At 39.4% G+C, this 15,146-nt stretch overlaps 2 protein-coding genes across 3 annotated transcripts in view; one reads left to right on the forward strand and one right to left on the reverse strand.

Annotated features, from left to right (window-relative positions):
- PRELID3A (PRELI domain containing 3A) overlaps nt 1-15,146 on the forward strand; it is a gene marked incomplete at its 5' end in the record, with an annotated part of 130,066 nt that overhangs the window by 108,449 nt on the left and 6,471 nt on the right. The window lies entirely within an intron of this gene.
- Nucleotides 1-15,146, reverse strand: part of SPIRE1 (spire type actin nucleation factor 1) — a 203,433-nt gene that overhangs the window by 56,603 nt on the left and 131,684 nt on the right. For both annotated transcript variants that reach the window (XM_082853005.1, XM_082853004.1), the window contains exon 4: nt 10,135-10,260. In XM_082853005.1, coding sequence (XP_082709131.1) covers nt 10,135-10,260 — 126 coding nt within the window. The remainder of the gene's footprint in view (nt 1-10,134; nt 10,261-15,146) is intronic.

Consider the following 15,146-nt stretch of genomic DNA (forward strand, 5'->3'; position numbering starts at 1 on the left):
ATTTTAAATGTTTATCTGTATATATTTTGCCTACACAAAACAAGACTGGTACAAAAATGAGGAAAATCTTGAATGAATGGAACAAAGATTTAGTCACATGAATTGCACTTTCTGCAGAGCATTTTATGACTAGAAGGAATCTGAGCATGTCTATTTTGCCCCCACTTCCCTTTTTAAAGTGAAGTAAACAGAAATCTAGCAAAGGCTATTTGACTTAAGCCAGTCGCATGACTAATGAGTGGAAGAATATGATTCACCAACACAAAAGGGGCTTTAAAAAATGACTGGTGTTGATATATTTTAAATATAATAAAAATGAAAAATGAGTTATTTGCTTGAAAACAAGATTTTTTTTCAAAAGCTTCTTTTTAAACAGTGTACTTCCCTGATACATCAAGTTTTTTCTACAATGATAAATAGAGTTACACCTCTACTGTGAAAGGATTTCCTGGAGAAGGTGGGGAGGGCACACTACACACTAAATGTGGAGGCAATAATGTTAGAGCCGGCTGGGAACATACTGGAATCAGTCAACTGACTTTCTAGTCTGGAAATAATTTTATCTCAATCTTTGACATTTCCATTTCCATATTACTTCATACCTAAACCTAACATGACACGTCCCTCCTCCCATCCCATTCCCATCTGTGTGCGTGTGTGAGACAGATAGACAGACACACACACACACACACACACGCGCTCGCACACATGTTCCCTCATGAGTCGCCTTATCCCCCAACTCCAAATTTTATTCTCTCTGGCTCATACCCCCTTCTTCCCAACCCTGATTAAAAGCCTGTATCAAAGCGTACACCTGCACTTTCCTCCAGGGACTCTTGTCAGCCATGGACAAGTCTGTTGCAGGTGACTGTTCTTACAAGAAAACAGGAATAACTGCAGAGAGCACCTTTGCCAGGCTGGAGAGCGGGATGAGGATGGAAACACAGGCATCAGAAGTTCTGAGAACTTCCTTCTATGGGAACCTCTAAGCTAAGCCTCAGTATACTAATCTACAAAGTGAGAGTCACAGGACTGGTCATGAAGACTAAATGAAGCAAACAACAGCAGCCACTTTGTGGTTGTAGGGCTTAAAGTATGAGGAACTGATAAATAATTTCATGTAATAATAACAAAACCAGGGACTGATGATCAAAAACTACTTAGACAGCAATGAATTAAAGCACACTGCCATTAATATAATTTCCTTTTTTCCAACAAAGTAATTTACACTTGAAATTGTCAAGCTCAATCCTCCCCTCCCCACTGCACATGCTCACCAGCTCTAGCCAGTCGAGTTGGGCTGGGGGGGTTCACTGGCACGAGGGCACGGGCCATCTCTTCTTTCACGCGACCCTATGCACTAAATGGACAACTCAGACAGTCCCTCCATCTACACTTACAAGGATATCAAATTGCTTATAAGACACGGGAACACGTACTCACTTTCAAGGATATCAAATTGCCTTTGAGACACAATAACAGCAGCCTATTCAAATCTTCTCTATCGTTTGGAGAACCACCTTAAAGGGTCTCATTCATTGTTTAAGAAGGAAATCATCACATCATGAAAAGAGATCATTATGAAAATGAATTTACTTTCTAAATAAATAGATGGACTACAAGGCCTTGTGCTTTGTAAAGTAGCTAGGTCTGGTAAATGTAATGACCACTTTATAGAACAATTATAACACTTGGAAATAGGTTATGGGTTTTATATTTTAATAAACTGCCAATTGAGCATATAAGAGGTTTAATATAATTAAAGTACTTTTGGTCTATCAAATCAATACATTATCAACAACTGAGCTCAAATGTTTTGATACTAATATTTTACCCTAATTTTATACACGCACACGCACACACAAGCACACGCACACACACAGATATATGGTTGTTTGAAACATCACTGATAAACAGATAATCAATCAACCTGTTGAATCAGACATTATTACTTTGAAAATTCCAGTTGATATACAGTAACTCACAGGTATAGAAGAAAGATCGTCTGATTCTTTTTTTTTTTAAAAAGAAATCCCATGGGTTTTAAAAAAACTTAATTAATTTATTTATTGGCTGCGTTGGGTCTTCGTTGCTGCGCGCAGGCTTTCTCTAGTTGTGGCGAGCGAGGGCTACTCTTCATTGTGGGGCGCGGGCTTCTCCTGTGGAGCACGGGCTTTAGGCATGCAGGCTTCAGTAGTCGCAGTGTGTGGGCTCAGTAGCTGCAGCACAGGCAGCTAGAGTGCAGGCTCAGTCGTTGTGGCATGCAGGCTCAGTAGCTGTGGCTCATGGGCTCTAGAGTGCAGGCTCAGTAGTTGTGGCACACGGGCTTTGTTGCTCCGTGGCATGTGGGATCTTCCCGGACCAGGGATTGAACCCATGTCCCCTGCACTGGCAGGCCGATTCTTATCCACTGTGCCACCAGGGAAGTCCCTCGTCCGATTCTAAAATTGTGTATTTTAAGATCTTCAGAAAAAAAATCAAATTAGCCCAGAGTTTTTTATTATTAGTGTGAATTTAGCACTCTTGAGACTAGGTTAAAGGTTAAAGTGACTAACATACATATATGAACTAATATGTATGAAAATTTTCTTTAATTTCAAGAAAAATGCATACATTGAAGAGGAAAGGGAAATGCATTTGGACCCTATAAGACTTTATTCCTAAAACCTCAGTATTGACAGGCAATTTATGCAGTATAAAATCTATAATTAAATGGTACAGAATGTTCATGCCAGGATTTCCACATATTTTATAGCTTACCTTCTCAAGACTCACTATTAAGTAAGTTCTTATTTATAAATTTAAAGAATGGAAAGGGCACTCAAAGGCCTCATCTACAGCCCACAAAACTTCCTGTATTTACTAGAAATATCTTGGTCAAAATGCTTCTAATAGTCAAAAATGCTTTCAAAACTGGCTTCTTTCAACCAGAACATTTCTGAAGCTCTGAAAACACAGACATAATGCATAAATCATTTCAGTTCAACAGACATTTCTAGAGTGTTTCCTACATGCACACACCGCAGTAAGAGTCACCAACAGGAAAATGATTCAAAACACAGTCATTCTTCTCAAGCACTGTCTGGTCCAGCTGTGGAGAAACAGTTCAAAGACAAGCAAATAACTCCCGGGGGGTATGAGACATGCAGGACTGAGGGGTATAAGACAGAGGGAGTGAAGGGTGGAGGGAGGTACCACGTGAGCAGGCTTTTTAGGTGGGTAAACAGGAGCTCACCAAGAAGGCAAGGCGGGGAGAGAATGCCAGGCAGAAGGAACAGAAATGTGCTAGGGCCACAGACATACAACAAGCATGATATATTCAGAAACTGTAAGTAATTCTGACTGGATAGTGTAAAATGCAAAGAAGGGAGAGTTGAAAAGGAGAATAAAAACACAACTAGGTGAAATGCCATAAGGCCTCGTGTGCAAGACAATGGAGTTTGGTTTCACTCTCTAGGCCATGAGGAGCCATGTTAACCAGAAAGCAAAGTGCCTTGTCAAGCTGCCAGGTGTCCAGTGATCAGGAAGGAGGAGCCAAACTGAAAATAACAACCACGCCCTATTCCCTTACCGCAGCAGCGCAAACAAGAGGCCAACAAAGAGGTTTTGCTCTCCTTGCTCTATTTTCCCCTCAGAATGGCGCTGGGTGAGGTCAGGTGACAGGCGGTGCAGGTGGGTGATCTTCTCACTGTGGAAGAGCACTGGACAGCAGGGGCCCCGCATATGTGGACCCAGGGCTGGTGGAGGGAAAGAGTGGAGGCAAGGGCCTTAGCCAAGGTCCTTCGAGTGCAGGCGCCGGGTGAGGAATGCAGACGCCGGGTGAGGAATGCAGGTGTGTGTGCTCCTGTGGCCTGTGGGCGTGGCACACCAAGCTCACCATCCCCTACAGAAAACCAGAGTGCAGCACTCAAGTCCCGTGTAGAAAGGGCAGCCTGCCCCCGGGAGGCCTGCCTGGGAAAGCAGGCCTCAGGTCAGGCCTGGAAGAACACGCGGAGGTTTGGGCCTGGAGCCAGACTCCTCGGGTCAGATCTGTGACCTACAGCAATCATTCCCGACAAAGTGGAAGGTGAACTGGACAGAGAGAATTTACAGAGATGAGACCAGCAGGAGGCTATTGTAATAACCCAGGTTGGACATGTGGGCCTGAACTCTTGGTGAAGTGACTAAATCTAAGCCACACAGGACAAGAAGTGAATCCAGGAAGGACTGATAAACTGTCAGAAAATAGTGGGGAGGGGAGGTCAAGGGACAATACCGGTTCAGGTGGCAGTGAGTGGAAGAGCTCAATGGGCAGGGGGTGAGGAACGAAAGCCCACGATTTCCAAGATGGAATGATCACAGGTTATCACGAGGACAAAGGTGTGTTCAGGTAAGCAGAGTGCTGAAGTAGAGGAGGTGTCAAGGAGACAAAGCTAAAGTTTCTTTTATCAATCAAATCAGTCAAGATGCTGGCAGATGACAGTGACAATGGGTTCAAGAATAACAGAAGCAGATGGCATGAGGTTTTGGTACAAGTATGAAGAGTCATTGTTTAGAAGCAGCAGAGAGAGAGAATATCACCAACCGACCCCAGTCCAAAGATCTGAAGCTGTGGAGGACAGAGCAGCCTCCCACAAGAGGGAGGCAAGAGAAAGCACTGCCCTTGGGGGAGCGGGAGTCCTGAGAAGAGCCTGAGGGTACTGAGAAGTTCCTTTTAAAAATGGAGCAGAGTTTCCAGAAAGAAGAATGGAGATTCAAGTTTCTGCTTAGATATGTCAACAAAGCTTTTGCTTCATTTTAATGAATCATAAATTATATAGTAAGAAAAAAAGACCCTGAACCAAGATGGTGGAGTATAAGGACGTGCTCTCACTCCCCATTGTGAGAACACTGGAATCACAACTAGCTGCTGGACAATCATCGACAGGAAGACACTGGAACTCACCAAAAAACATACCCCACATCCAAAGACAAAGGAGAAGCCACAATGAGAGGGTAGGAGGGGTGCAATCACAGTAAAATCAAATCCCATAACTGCTCGGTGGGTAACTCACAGACTGGAGAACACTTAAACCACAGAAGTCAACTCACTGGCGTGAAGGTTCTGAGCCCCATGTCAGGCTTCCCAACCTGGGGGTCCGACAACAGGAGGAGGAATTCCAAGAGAATCACACTTTGAAGGCTAGTGCGATCTGACTGCAGGACTTTGACATGACTGGGGGAAACAGAGCCTCCACTCTTGGAGGCACACACAAAGTAGTGTGCGCATCGGGACCCAGGGGAAGGAGCAGTGACCCCAAGGGAGACTGAACTAGACCTACCTGCTAGTGTTGGAGGGTCTCCTGCAGAGGCGGGGGGTGGCTGTGGCTCACCATGGGGACAAGGCCACTGGCAGCAGAAGTTCTGGGAAGTACTCCCTGGAGTGAGCCCTCCCAGAGTCTGCCATTAGCCCCACTAAAGAGCCCAGGCAGGCTCCAGTGCTGGGTGCCTCAGGCCAAACAACCAACAGGGAGGGAACCCAGCCCCGCCCATCAGCAGTCAAGCAGATTAAAGTTTTACTGAGCTCTGCCCACCAGAGCAACAGTCAGCTCTACCCACCACCAGTCCCTCCCATCAGGAAACTTGCACAAGCCTCTTAGATAGCCTCATCCACCAGAGGGCAGACAGCAGAAGCAAGAAGAACTACAATCCTGCAGCCTGCGGAACAAAAACCACATTCACAGAAAGATAGACAAGATGAAAAGGCAGAGGGCTATGTACCAGATGAAGGAACAAGATAAAACCCCAGAAAAACAACTAAATGAAGTGGAGATACGCAGCCTTCCAGAAAAAGAATTCAGAATAATGATAGTGAAGATGATCCAGGACCTCGGAAAAAGAATGGAGACAAAGATGGAGAAGATGTAACAAATGTTTAACAAAGACCTAAAAGAATTAAAGAACAAACAAACAGAGATGAACAATAAAATAACTGAAATGAAAACTACACTAGAAGGAATCAATAGCAGAATAACTGAGGCAGAAGAACGGATAAGTGACCGGGAAGACAGAATGGTGGAATTCACTGCCATGGAACAGAATAAAGAAAAAAAGAATGAAAAGAAAAGAAGACAGCCTAAGAGACCTCTAGGACAACATTAAACTCAACAATATTCGCATTATAAGGGTCCTAGAAGGAAAAGAGAAAGGACCAGAGAAAATATTTGAAGAGATTATAGTCGAAAACTTCCCTTACATGAGAAAGGAAATAGCCACCCAAGTCCAGGAAGTGCAGCGAGTCCCATACAGGATAAACCCAAGGAGAAACACGCCGAGACACATAGTAATCAAACTGCCAAAAATTAAAGACAACGAAAAATTATTGAAAGCAGCAAGGGAAAAATGACAAATAACATACAAGGGAACTCCCATAAGATTAACAGTGAATTTCTCAGCAAAAACTATACAAGCCAGAAGGGAGTGGCATGATATACTTAAAGTGAGGAAAGGGAAGAACCTACAACCAAGATTACTCTACCCAGCAAGGATCTCATTCAGATTCGATGGAGAAATCAAAAGCTTTACAGACAAGCAAGGGCTAAGAGAATTCAACACCACCAAACCAGCTCTACAACAAATGCTAAAGAAACTTCTCTAAGTGGGAAACACAAGAGAAGAAAAGGACCTACAAAAACAAACCCAAAACAATTAAGAAAATGGTCACAGGAACGTACATATCGATAATTACCTTAAACGTGAATGGATTAAATGCTCCAACCAAAAGACACAGGCTTGCTGAATGGATTCCAAAACAAGACCCATATATATATGCTGTCTACAAGAGACCCACTTAAGACCTAGGGACACATACAGACTGAAAGTGAGGGGATGGAAAAAGATATTCCATGCAAACGGAAATCAAAAGAAAGCCGGAGTAGCAATACTCATATCAGATAAAATAGACTTTAAAATAAAGAATGTTACAAGAAACAAGGAAGGACACTACATAATGATCAAGGGATCAATCCAAGAAGAAGATATAACAATTATAAATATATATGCACCCAACACAGGAGCACCTCAATACATAAGGCAACTGCTAACAGTTGTAAAAGAGGAAATCGACAGTAACACAATAATAGTGAGGGACTTTAACACCTCACTTACACCAATTGACAGGTCATCCAAAATGAAAATAAATAAGGGAACAGAAGCTTTAAATGATACAATAGACCAGACAGATTTAATTGATATTTATAGGACATCCCATCCAAAAACAGCAGATTACACTTTCTTCTCAAGTGTGCACGGAACATTCTCCAGGATAGATCACATCTTGGGTCACAAATCAAACCTCAGTAAATTTAAGAAAACTGAAATCATATCAAGCATCTTTTCTGACCACAATGCTATGAGATTAGAAATCAATTACAGGGAAAAAAACGTAAAAAACACAAACACATGGAGGCTAAATAATACGTTACTAAATAACCAAGAGATCATTAAAGAAATCAAAGAGGAAATCAGAAAATACCTACAGACCAATGACAATGAAAAGACCATGATCCAAAACCTATGGGATGCAGCAAAAGCAGTTCTAAGAGGGAAGTTTATAGCAATACAAGCCTACCTCAAGAAACAAGAAAATTCTCAAATAAACAATCTAACCTTACACCCAAATGAACTAGAGAAAGAAAAAAACAAAACCCAAAGTTAGCAGAAGGAAAGATATCATAAGGATCAGAGCAGAAAAAAATGAAATAGAAACAAAGAAAACAGTAGCAAAGATCAATAAAACTAAAAGCTGGTTCTTTGAGAAGATAAACAAAATTGATAAACCATTAGCCAGACTCATCAAGAAAAAGAGGGAGAGGACTCAAATCCATAAAATTAGAAATGAAAAAGAAGAAGTTACACCAGACACTGCAGAAATACAAAGCATCCTAAGAGACTACTACAAACAACTCTATGCCAATTAAATGGACAACGTGGAAGAAATGGACAAATTCTTAGAAAGGTATAACCTTCCAAGACTGAACCAGGAAGAAATAGAAAATATGAACAGACCAATCACAAGTAATGAAATTGAAACTGTGATTAAATATGTTCCAACAAACAAAAGTCCAGGACCAGAAGGCTTCACAGGTGAATTCTATTAAACATTTAGAGAAGAGGTAACACCTATCCTTCGCAAACTCTTCCAAAATATAGCAGAGGGAGGAACACTCCCAAACTCATTCTATGATGCCACCATCACCCTCATACAAAAACCAGACAAAGATACTACAAATAAAGAAAATTACAGACCAATATCACTGATGAATATAGATACAAAAATCCTCAACAAAATACTAGCAAACAGAATCCAACAACACATTAAAAGGATTGTACACCATGATCAAGTGGGATTTATCCCAGGGATGCAAGGATTCTTCAATATATGCAAATCAATCAATGTGAGACACCATATTAAAAAATTGAAGAAGAAAAACCATATGATCATCTCAGTAGATGCAAAAAAGCTTTTGACAAAATTCAACGCCCATTTATCATAAAAACTCTCCAGAAAGTGGGCATAGAGGGAACCTACCTCAACATAATAAAGGCCATATACGACAAACCCACAGCAAACATCATTCTCAATGGCGAAAAACTGAAAGCATTTCCTCTATGATCAGGAACAAGACAAGGATGTCCACTCTCACCAGCTACAGTAATCAAGACAATATGGTAATGGCACAAAACGAGAAAGTTAAAGACTTTCTTCTTGGGTCCAATTCTATAAATTCCTAGAAAAATAGACATAACTTTTTATTAGCCTATCAAAAAAGACAGACTATAAGCAGTATCCTGGTTAGAACTAAAGAGGAATGCTTGGAGCTCTTATTCATACATATAAAATGGATTTATTTAAGGTGATTTATTAAGGGTGATCTGAATAAACTTACATATTACCAGAACTAATTAGTCGTACTTTATTTAATATAGTACACATCCCATGTGTACTATATTACACATCCCATATGTGTCTCTCCCCAAACTGTGTGTCATCGTGGGTTTTAAACTAGTGTTTCAGATAAACTCCATACTTCAGTCACAAAAGAAATGATACCCACCACTGATCATGTACTGAGCTCTTACTACGTGCCAGGTGCTTTACAAAGATCTCAAGAATCTTCACAACTGTCTGTGGGATGTGAAATATGGCAATTCACCTTGTAAATAAATTAGAATGATTCTCTTTGGACTCTACATGAAATTTTTTTCAACTAAAATGTTTTTATTACACAAAATTTTATAAAAATTGAAAAATACACAAGTTATATAAAGTAAAAAGGGAAAGCTCCCTCTACCCCCACCCTGCCTCTGTACTCTTTCTATTCCGTAGTACAGAGTTTGGAAGGTTTATTTTTATGTATTAAGTAGGTCAGCTGTGTTTCCCATTCTTGGATAAGTGGCCTTCTATAGGAGACATTCTATGGGGCCCAGCAGCACACTCCCCTCTGGGCACCAGAGCTGTATGCAACAGAAGTGACCCTCTGTGGGCTGCATGGGCCTTCAGTTGCGGCGGGGCTGACTGCTGTGGGTGTGCTGGTGAGTGCAGCTGGACCCCGGCCTGGTTGGCTGCCAGCCCCTGCCTCACGCAGTGACTACTGGCCCATTGTGGGTGGGTACACATAGTATTTTTAACTCATAGACACTGATAGATAATAAAGAAAATAGCTAAAATGAGATTCTGGATTATCTGAAAGTTAATTCATATCTCCTGCATTAAATATTTAATCACATCCACTATAAAAGTTAAATCATCAGATGTGTAGCTTCCTCTCTGCACCCTTATCCCTTCCTGAAAGACACACTAACATTTTTTTACAATGGACAAAAGAAGAGTGGCAGAAAGAGGGTGAAAAGCAAGTCACATGGGAAACTGACTAAACCAGTTCAGTAACATTTATTTTCCATTTGTAAGGAAGCTTTATGAAAATCTTTGTTTTATTAAATGGATTCACACAGTAACATTTTAAAGAACAGATTTAATTCTGCCTAAGTTGCTTCTTTCCTGAATGATTTTCAGCACTCATCAGGATGGCAATAAATATTTTAAATGATAGGCAATGTTGAAAATTCAGTTTTCTCTTTCACAATGCCATTAAATAGGAAAGCAGTAGTACTTACCTCCTTTGCACTCTTAATTTTAGTCAGAAATGTATACAGCTCCATTGTCTCTGCAAACAGTGCACGACACACTGCCTGATAATGATTTGGTGCCTCTGATGCAGTTGGGAGATGAGCAGCACATAACTACCGAAGAGGAAAATAAAGGTACTTTTTTATTATCTGTGGGGTTTTTGTACCTTAAAAACAGACACACCCAGTATATTCACATTTTCATATCAGACAGCAAGGCAACCCCACAATTCCCATCACCCAAAGCTTAATGCATCACAAGACGACCAGTAAAGTCCACACAATTAATATGGAAAAAGTGGTCCAGTAACTAACAAGCACCCAGCAGCACAGATGAGCTTACTAGAATTAGTTAGCTTCTACTTGAAAACGATAGGGCATGTGTAAAAGTTTTGGTTGGGAGTACAAAGGGAACTACCAATTACTGAGTACTGATCAGAACTCAGGTATTTTAATAACTACCATTTATTGAGTATTTATCATGCCATGTTTGATATGTCATATACACAGCATAATATCATTTACTCTTCAATGTAACCCTGAATTAGCACCATTATATAGCAACAGAAACTAAGGCTTCAGAGGAGTCAAGTGACTTGTCCACAGTCATAAAGTTAACATAAGGGAGAAGGAGAATTTGACACAGTCCTATTTGATTCTGAAGCCCAGGATCATTCTAATACACACTGAATTGTATAATTTAGTAAAAAGAATGTCAGGAAGACATGGGGACCACTGGGAAGATACCTCGTCAGTAGATGGGGAGTGGAGGAAAGAGGGCAGAGGGCAACTGGTGATACTACCAGTCCTAACGTCCTTTACAATACACAGCCCATAACCCCCACAAAACTACTTGTAGGTAAAAGATGCAATTTAACATCACGCACAACAATTTAGAAAAATCAAACACAGCTTATTAGATTGGAAAAGACATCCTGTCAAGAGCCTAGTGCATTTTATTAAAAAGATAATTTTATCTTTCTATAAAATAATAGTTTTGTATCTGTGTACAACAGTTATGTTTTAAGGTACTTCATTTGCATTAAAAAGTTGTAAGTTCTCCCTTATTCTTTACTATATTCAGTAAACTTGACATTAATACAATTACTGAAAATACACATTTATTATATTCAATAACTTGTATCTTTTGGAGAGTAAAAGATATCTTTGTAGCTTATAATATCTTTCACAATGTGTCTTTCTGTTATTTTTTTCATTTGTAATAAGTATTATATGCAATTTAATAGATTACTATCTTTAATAAAATACATTCTCAGGAAAATATCTTGAGTTTCAGTAAGAAACTTTTCCCACAGTACGAAAAACAGGCTAAGAATTGATTCCTTGGGAGCATGAAAAGCAAAAATCTCACAAGCTTAATTATTCACAAAGTGACCAATGAACAGAGAGTATATTTTTTGCACAATTATTTTTGTACGCAGAAAACAGCTTCCCACATAGAATTATCATTTCCAAGGTTATGAAAGGCATCTGCTAGGACTTTCACCTTTCACTAATCCCACAATTTTATATTCCAATTATATGTTCTGAATATGGCATAACATTTTTGACTGTAATTCACAGTAAGAAATACATTTTAGGGGGCTTCCCTGTGGCACAGTGGTTAAGAGTCCGCCTGCCAATACAGCGGACACGAGTTCAAGCGCTGGTCTGGAAAGATCCCACATGCCGCAGAGCAACTAAGCCCATGAGCCACAACTACTGAGCCTGCACTCTAGAGCCCATGAGCCACAACTACCGAGCCCGTGTGCCACAACTACTGAAGCCCACATGCCACAACTACTGAAGCCCGTGCACCTAGAGCCTGTGCTCCACAACAAGCCACCACAATAAGAGGACCGCACACCGCAACGAAGAGTAGCCCCTGCTCGCTGCAACTAGAAAAAGCCCGCGTGCAGCAACAAAGACACAACGCAGCCAAAAATTAAGTAAATAAATAAATAGAAATACATTTTACATAAGGATTCAAACACATGCATATGTATATGTTTTATACACAAAAATTTCACAGAACAAAACTTACACATTCAATTGATTTCACAACCCACTAACAGGCTGTGCCCTGCAACTTGGAAAACACTGGTGTAAAACTCTAAAATTTTTTTAATGCACATGATATAATCTTATATGTAGAAAATCCACAAAAACTATTAGAACTAAGAAGCAATTTTAGCAAAGTTGTGGGATACATGATCAACACAAAAAAGTTCTATTTCTAAACAATACTAATGAACAATTAGAAAATGAAATTAGAAAACAATACCATTTTTTTTAATAGCAAAAAAATAAAATACTAAGGAATAAATTTAACCAAGGAGGTGTAAGCCTTACACACTGAAAACTCTAAAGCATTGCTGAAAGAAATTAAAGAAGACTTACATAAATGGAAAGACATCCCGTATTCATGGGTTGGAAGACTTAATATTGTTAAGACAGTAATACTACACAAAATGATCTACAGATTGAATGCAATCCCTAACTAATTCCCAAAGGCCTTTTTTGAAGAAATGGAAAAGCTGATCCTAAAGTTCATATAGAATTGCAAGGGGCCCCAAATAGCTGAGACAATCTTGAAAAAAACAGAGCTAGAAGACTCAAACTTCCAAATTTCAAAACTTACCTCAAAGTTATACTAATCAAAACAAAGTGGTACTTGCATAAGGACAAACATACAGATCAATGAAATAGAACTGAGTCCAGAAATAAACCCATATATCTACGATTGATTGATTTTTCACGAAAGCGCCCAGACCATTAAGTAGGGAAAGAATATTCTCTTCAACAAATGATGCTGGGAAAACTGGATATCCACATGCAGGAAAAAAAAAAAAAAAAATGAAGTAGTGGTACCCCTATCTCACACCATACATAAATATTAACTCAAAATGGATCAGGGGGCTTCCCTGGTGGCGCAGTGGCTGAGAGTCCACCTGCTGATGCAGGGGACACAGGTTCGTGCCCCGGTCTGGGAAGATCCCACATGCCGCGGAGTGGCTGGGCCTGTGAGCCATGGCCGCTGAGCCTGCGCGCCCAGAGCCTGTGCTCCGCAACAGGAGAGCACTGTTGTGCTCTCACAACAATGAGAGACCCGCGTATCGCGCAAAAAAAAAAAAAAAAAAAAAAAGGATCAGAGACCTAAATATAAGAACCAAAACTATAAAACTCTTAGACGAAACCATAGGCGTAAACCTTCATGGTCGTGGATTCAGTACTGGTTTTTAAGATATGATACCAAAAGCACAAGAAATAGCATATCTTATTTTATTGCACTATACTGTGCATCGCAGATATTTTGTTTTTTTACAAATTGAAAGTTTGTAGCGACCCTGCATTGGGCCAAGTATTTCAGTGCCATTTTTCCAACAGCATTTGTTCACTTCTTGTCTCTATGTCACATTTTGGTAATTCTCGCAATATTTCAAACTTTTTCATTATTATTACATTCATTATGGTGATCTGTGATCAGTGATTTTTGGTATTACTATTGTAATTTTTTTTGTTTTTTATTTTGAAATTAAGGTATGTATATTGTTTTAGACATAATGCTATTACACACTTAATAGACTGCTGTATAGCATAAACATAACTTTTATATGCAGTGGGGACCCAAAATATTCATGTAACTCGCTTTATTGCAATATTTGCTTTATTGCAGTGGTCTGGAACTAAACCTGCAATATCTCCGAGGTATGCCTATAAATGGATAAATTAGACTTCATCAAAGTTAAAAATTTTTGTACATCAAAGGACACTATCAAGAGAGTGAAAAGATAATCCACAGAATCAGAGAAAATATTTGCGAATCATATATCTAATAAGGATCTAGTATCCAGAATACATAAAGAACTCAAACTCAACAAAAGATAAACAATCTAATTTAAAAATTGACTTGACTAGACATTTTTCCAAAGAAGGTATACGAATGGCCAAAAAGTACATAAAAAGATGCTCAACATCACTGGTCATTAGAAAATGCAAATCAAAACCACAATTAGATACCACTCACATCCACTAGAATGGCTATAAAAACAAAGAAAAAATGGAAAATAAGTGTTGGCAAGAATGTGGAGAGATTGGAACCCTTGCGTATTGCTGGTGGGAATGTAAAATGGTGAAGCCACTGTGAAAATAGCTTGATGGTTCCTCAAAAGTTAAAGATAGAATTACCATGTGATCTAGCAATTCCATTCCTAGGTATATACCCAAAAGAATTGAAATTAGGTGTTCAAACAAAAACTAGAACACAAACGTTCATACCAGCACTATTCATAGCAGCTGGAAAGAATTCCAATGTTCTAAACTGATGAATGGATAAACAAAATGTGGTATACTCACAAAATGGAATCTTACTAAGCCACAGAAAGGAAAAAGGTACTGACACATGCTACAACATGGACGAACCTTAAAAATATTATGCTAAGTCTAAGAAGCCAGACACAAAAGGTCACATACTGTATGATTCCATTCATATGAAATACCCAGAATACATAAATCCACAGAGACAGAAAGCTGATTAGTGGTTGCCAGTGTCTGAAGGAGGAAGGATGGGAAGAGATGGGTATGAGGTTTCCATCTGGGATAATGTAAAAGCTCTAGAACTAGACAGTGGTGATGGCTGGACAGTATTGTGAATGTACTTAATGGCACTAAATTGTATACCTTTAAATGATTTAAATGGTAAATTTTATGTGTATTTTACCACAATTTTTAAATGTATAAAAAATTTTAAAAGAACAACGAAATTCCACAAAGTTTCCATTGAGACAGAGGAGAAATAATCCCTCAGAGGAAAAATAACCCCAGTGGTTATTTCAGTGTCAATGTTGATATTTATTTTATTCTTTGTGTTTACATGCATCTTCACCTCTAATCCTTACAACAACCCAATTTACAGATTTAGAATAGCTAAGTAATTTACCCAAGGCCACACAGTGAGACAGAACTGGAAATGAACCCAGGCAGTCTAACTCTAGAGCCCA

Source organism: Leucopleurus acutus (assembly GCF_964270905.1).
Source record: "Leucopleurus acutus genome assembly, chromosome: 13".
NCBI lineage: Eukaryota > Metazoa > Chordata > Mammalia > Artiodactyla > Delphinidae > Leucopleurus > Leucopleurus acutus.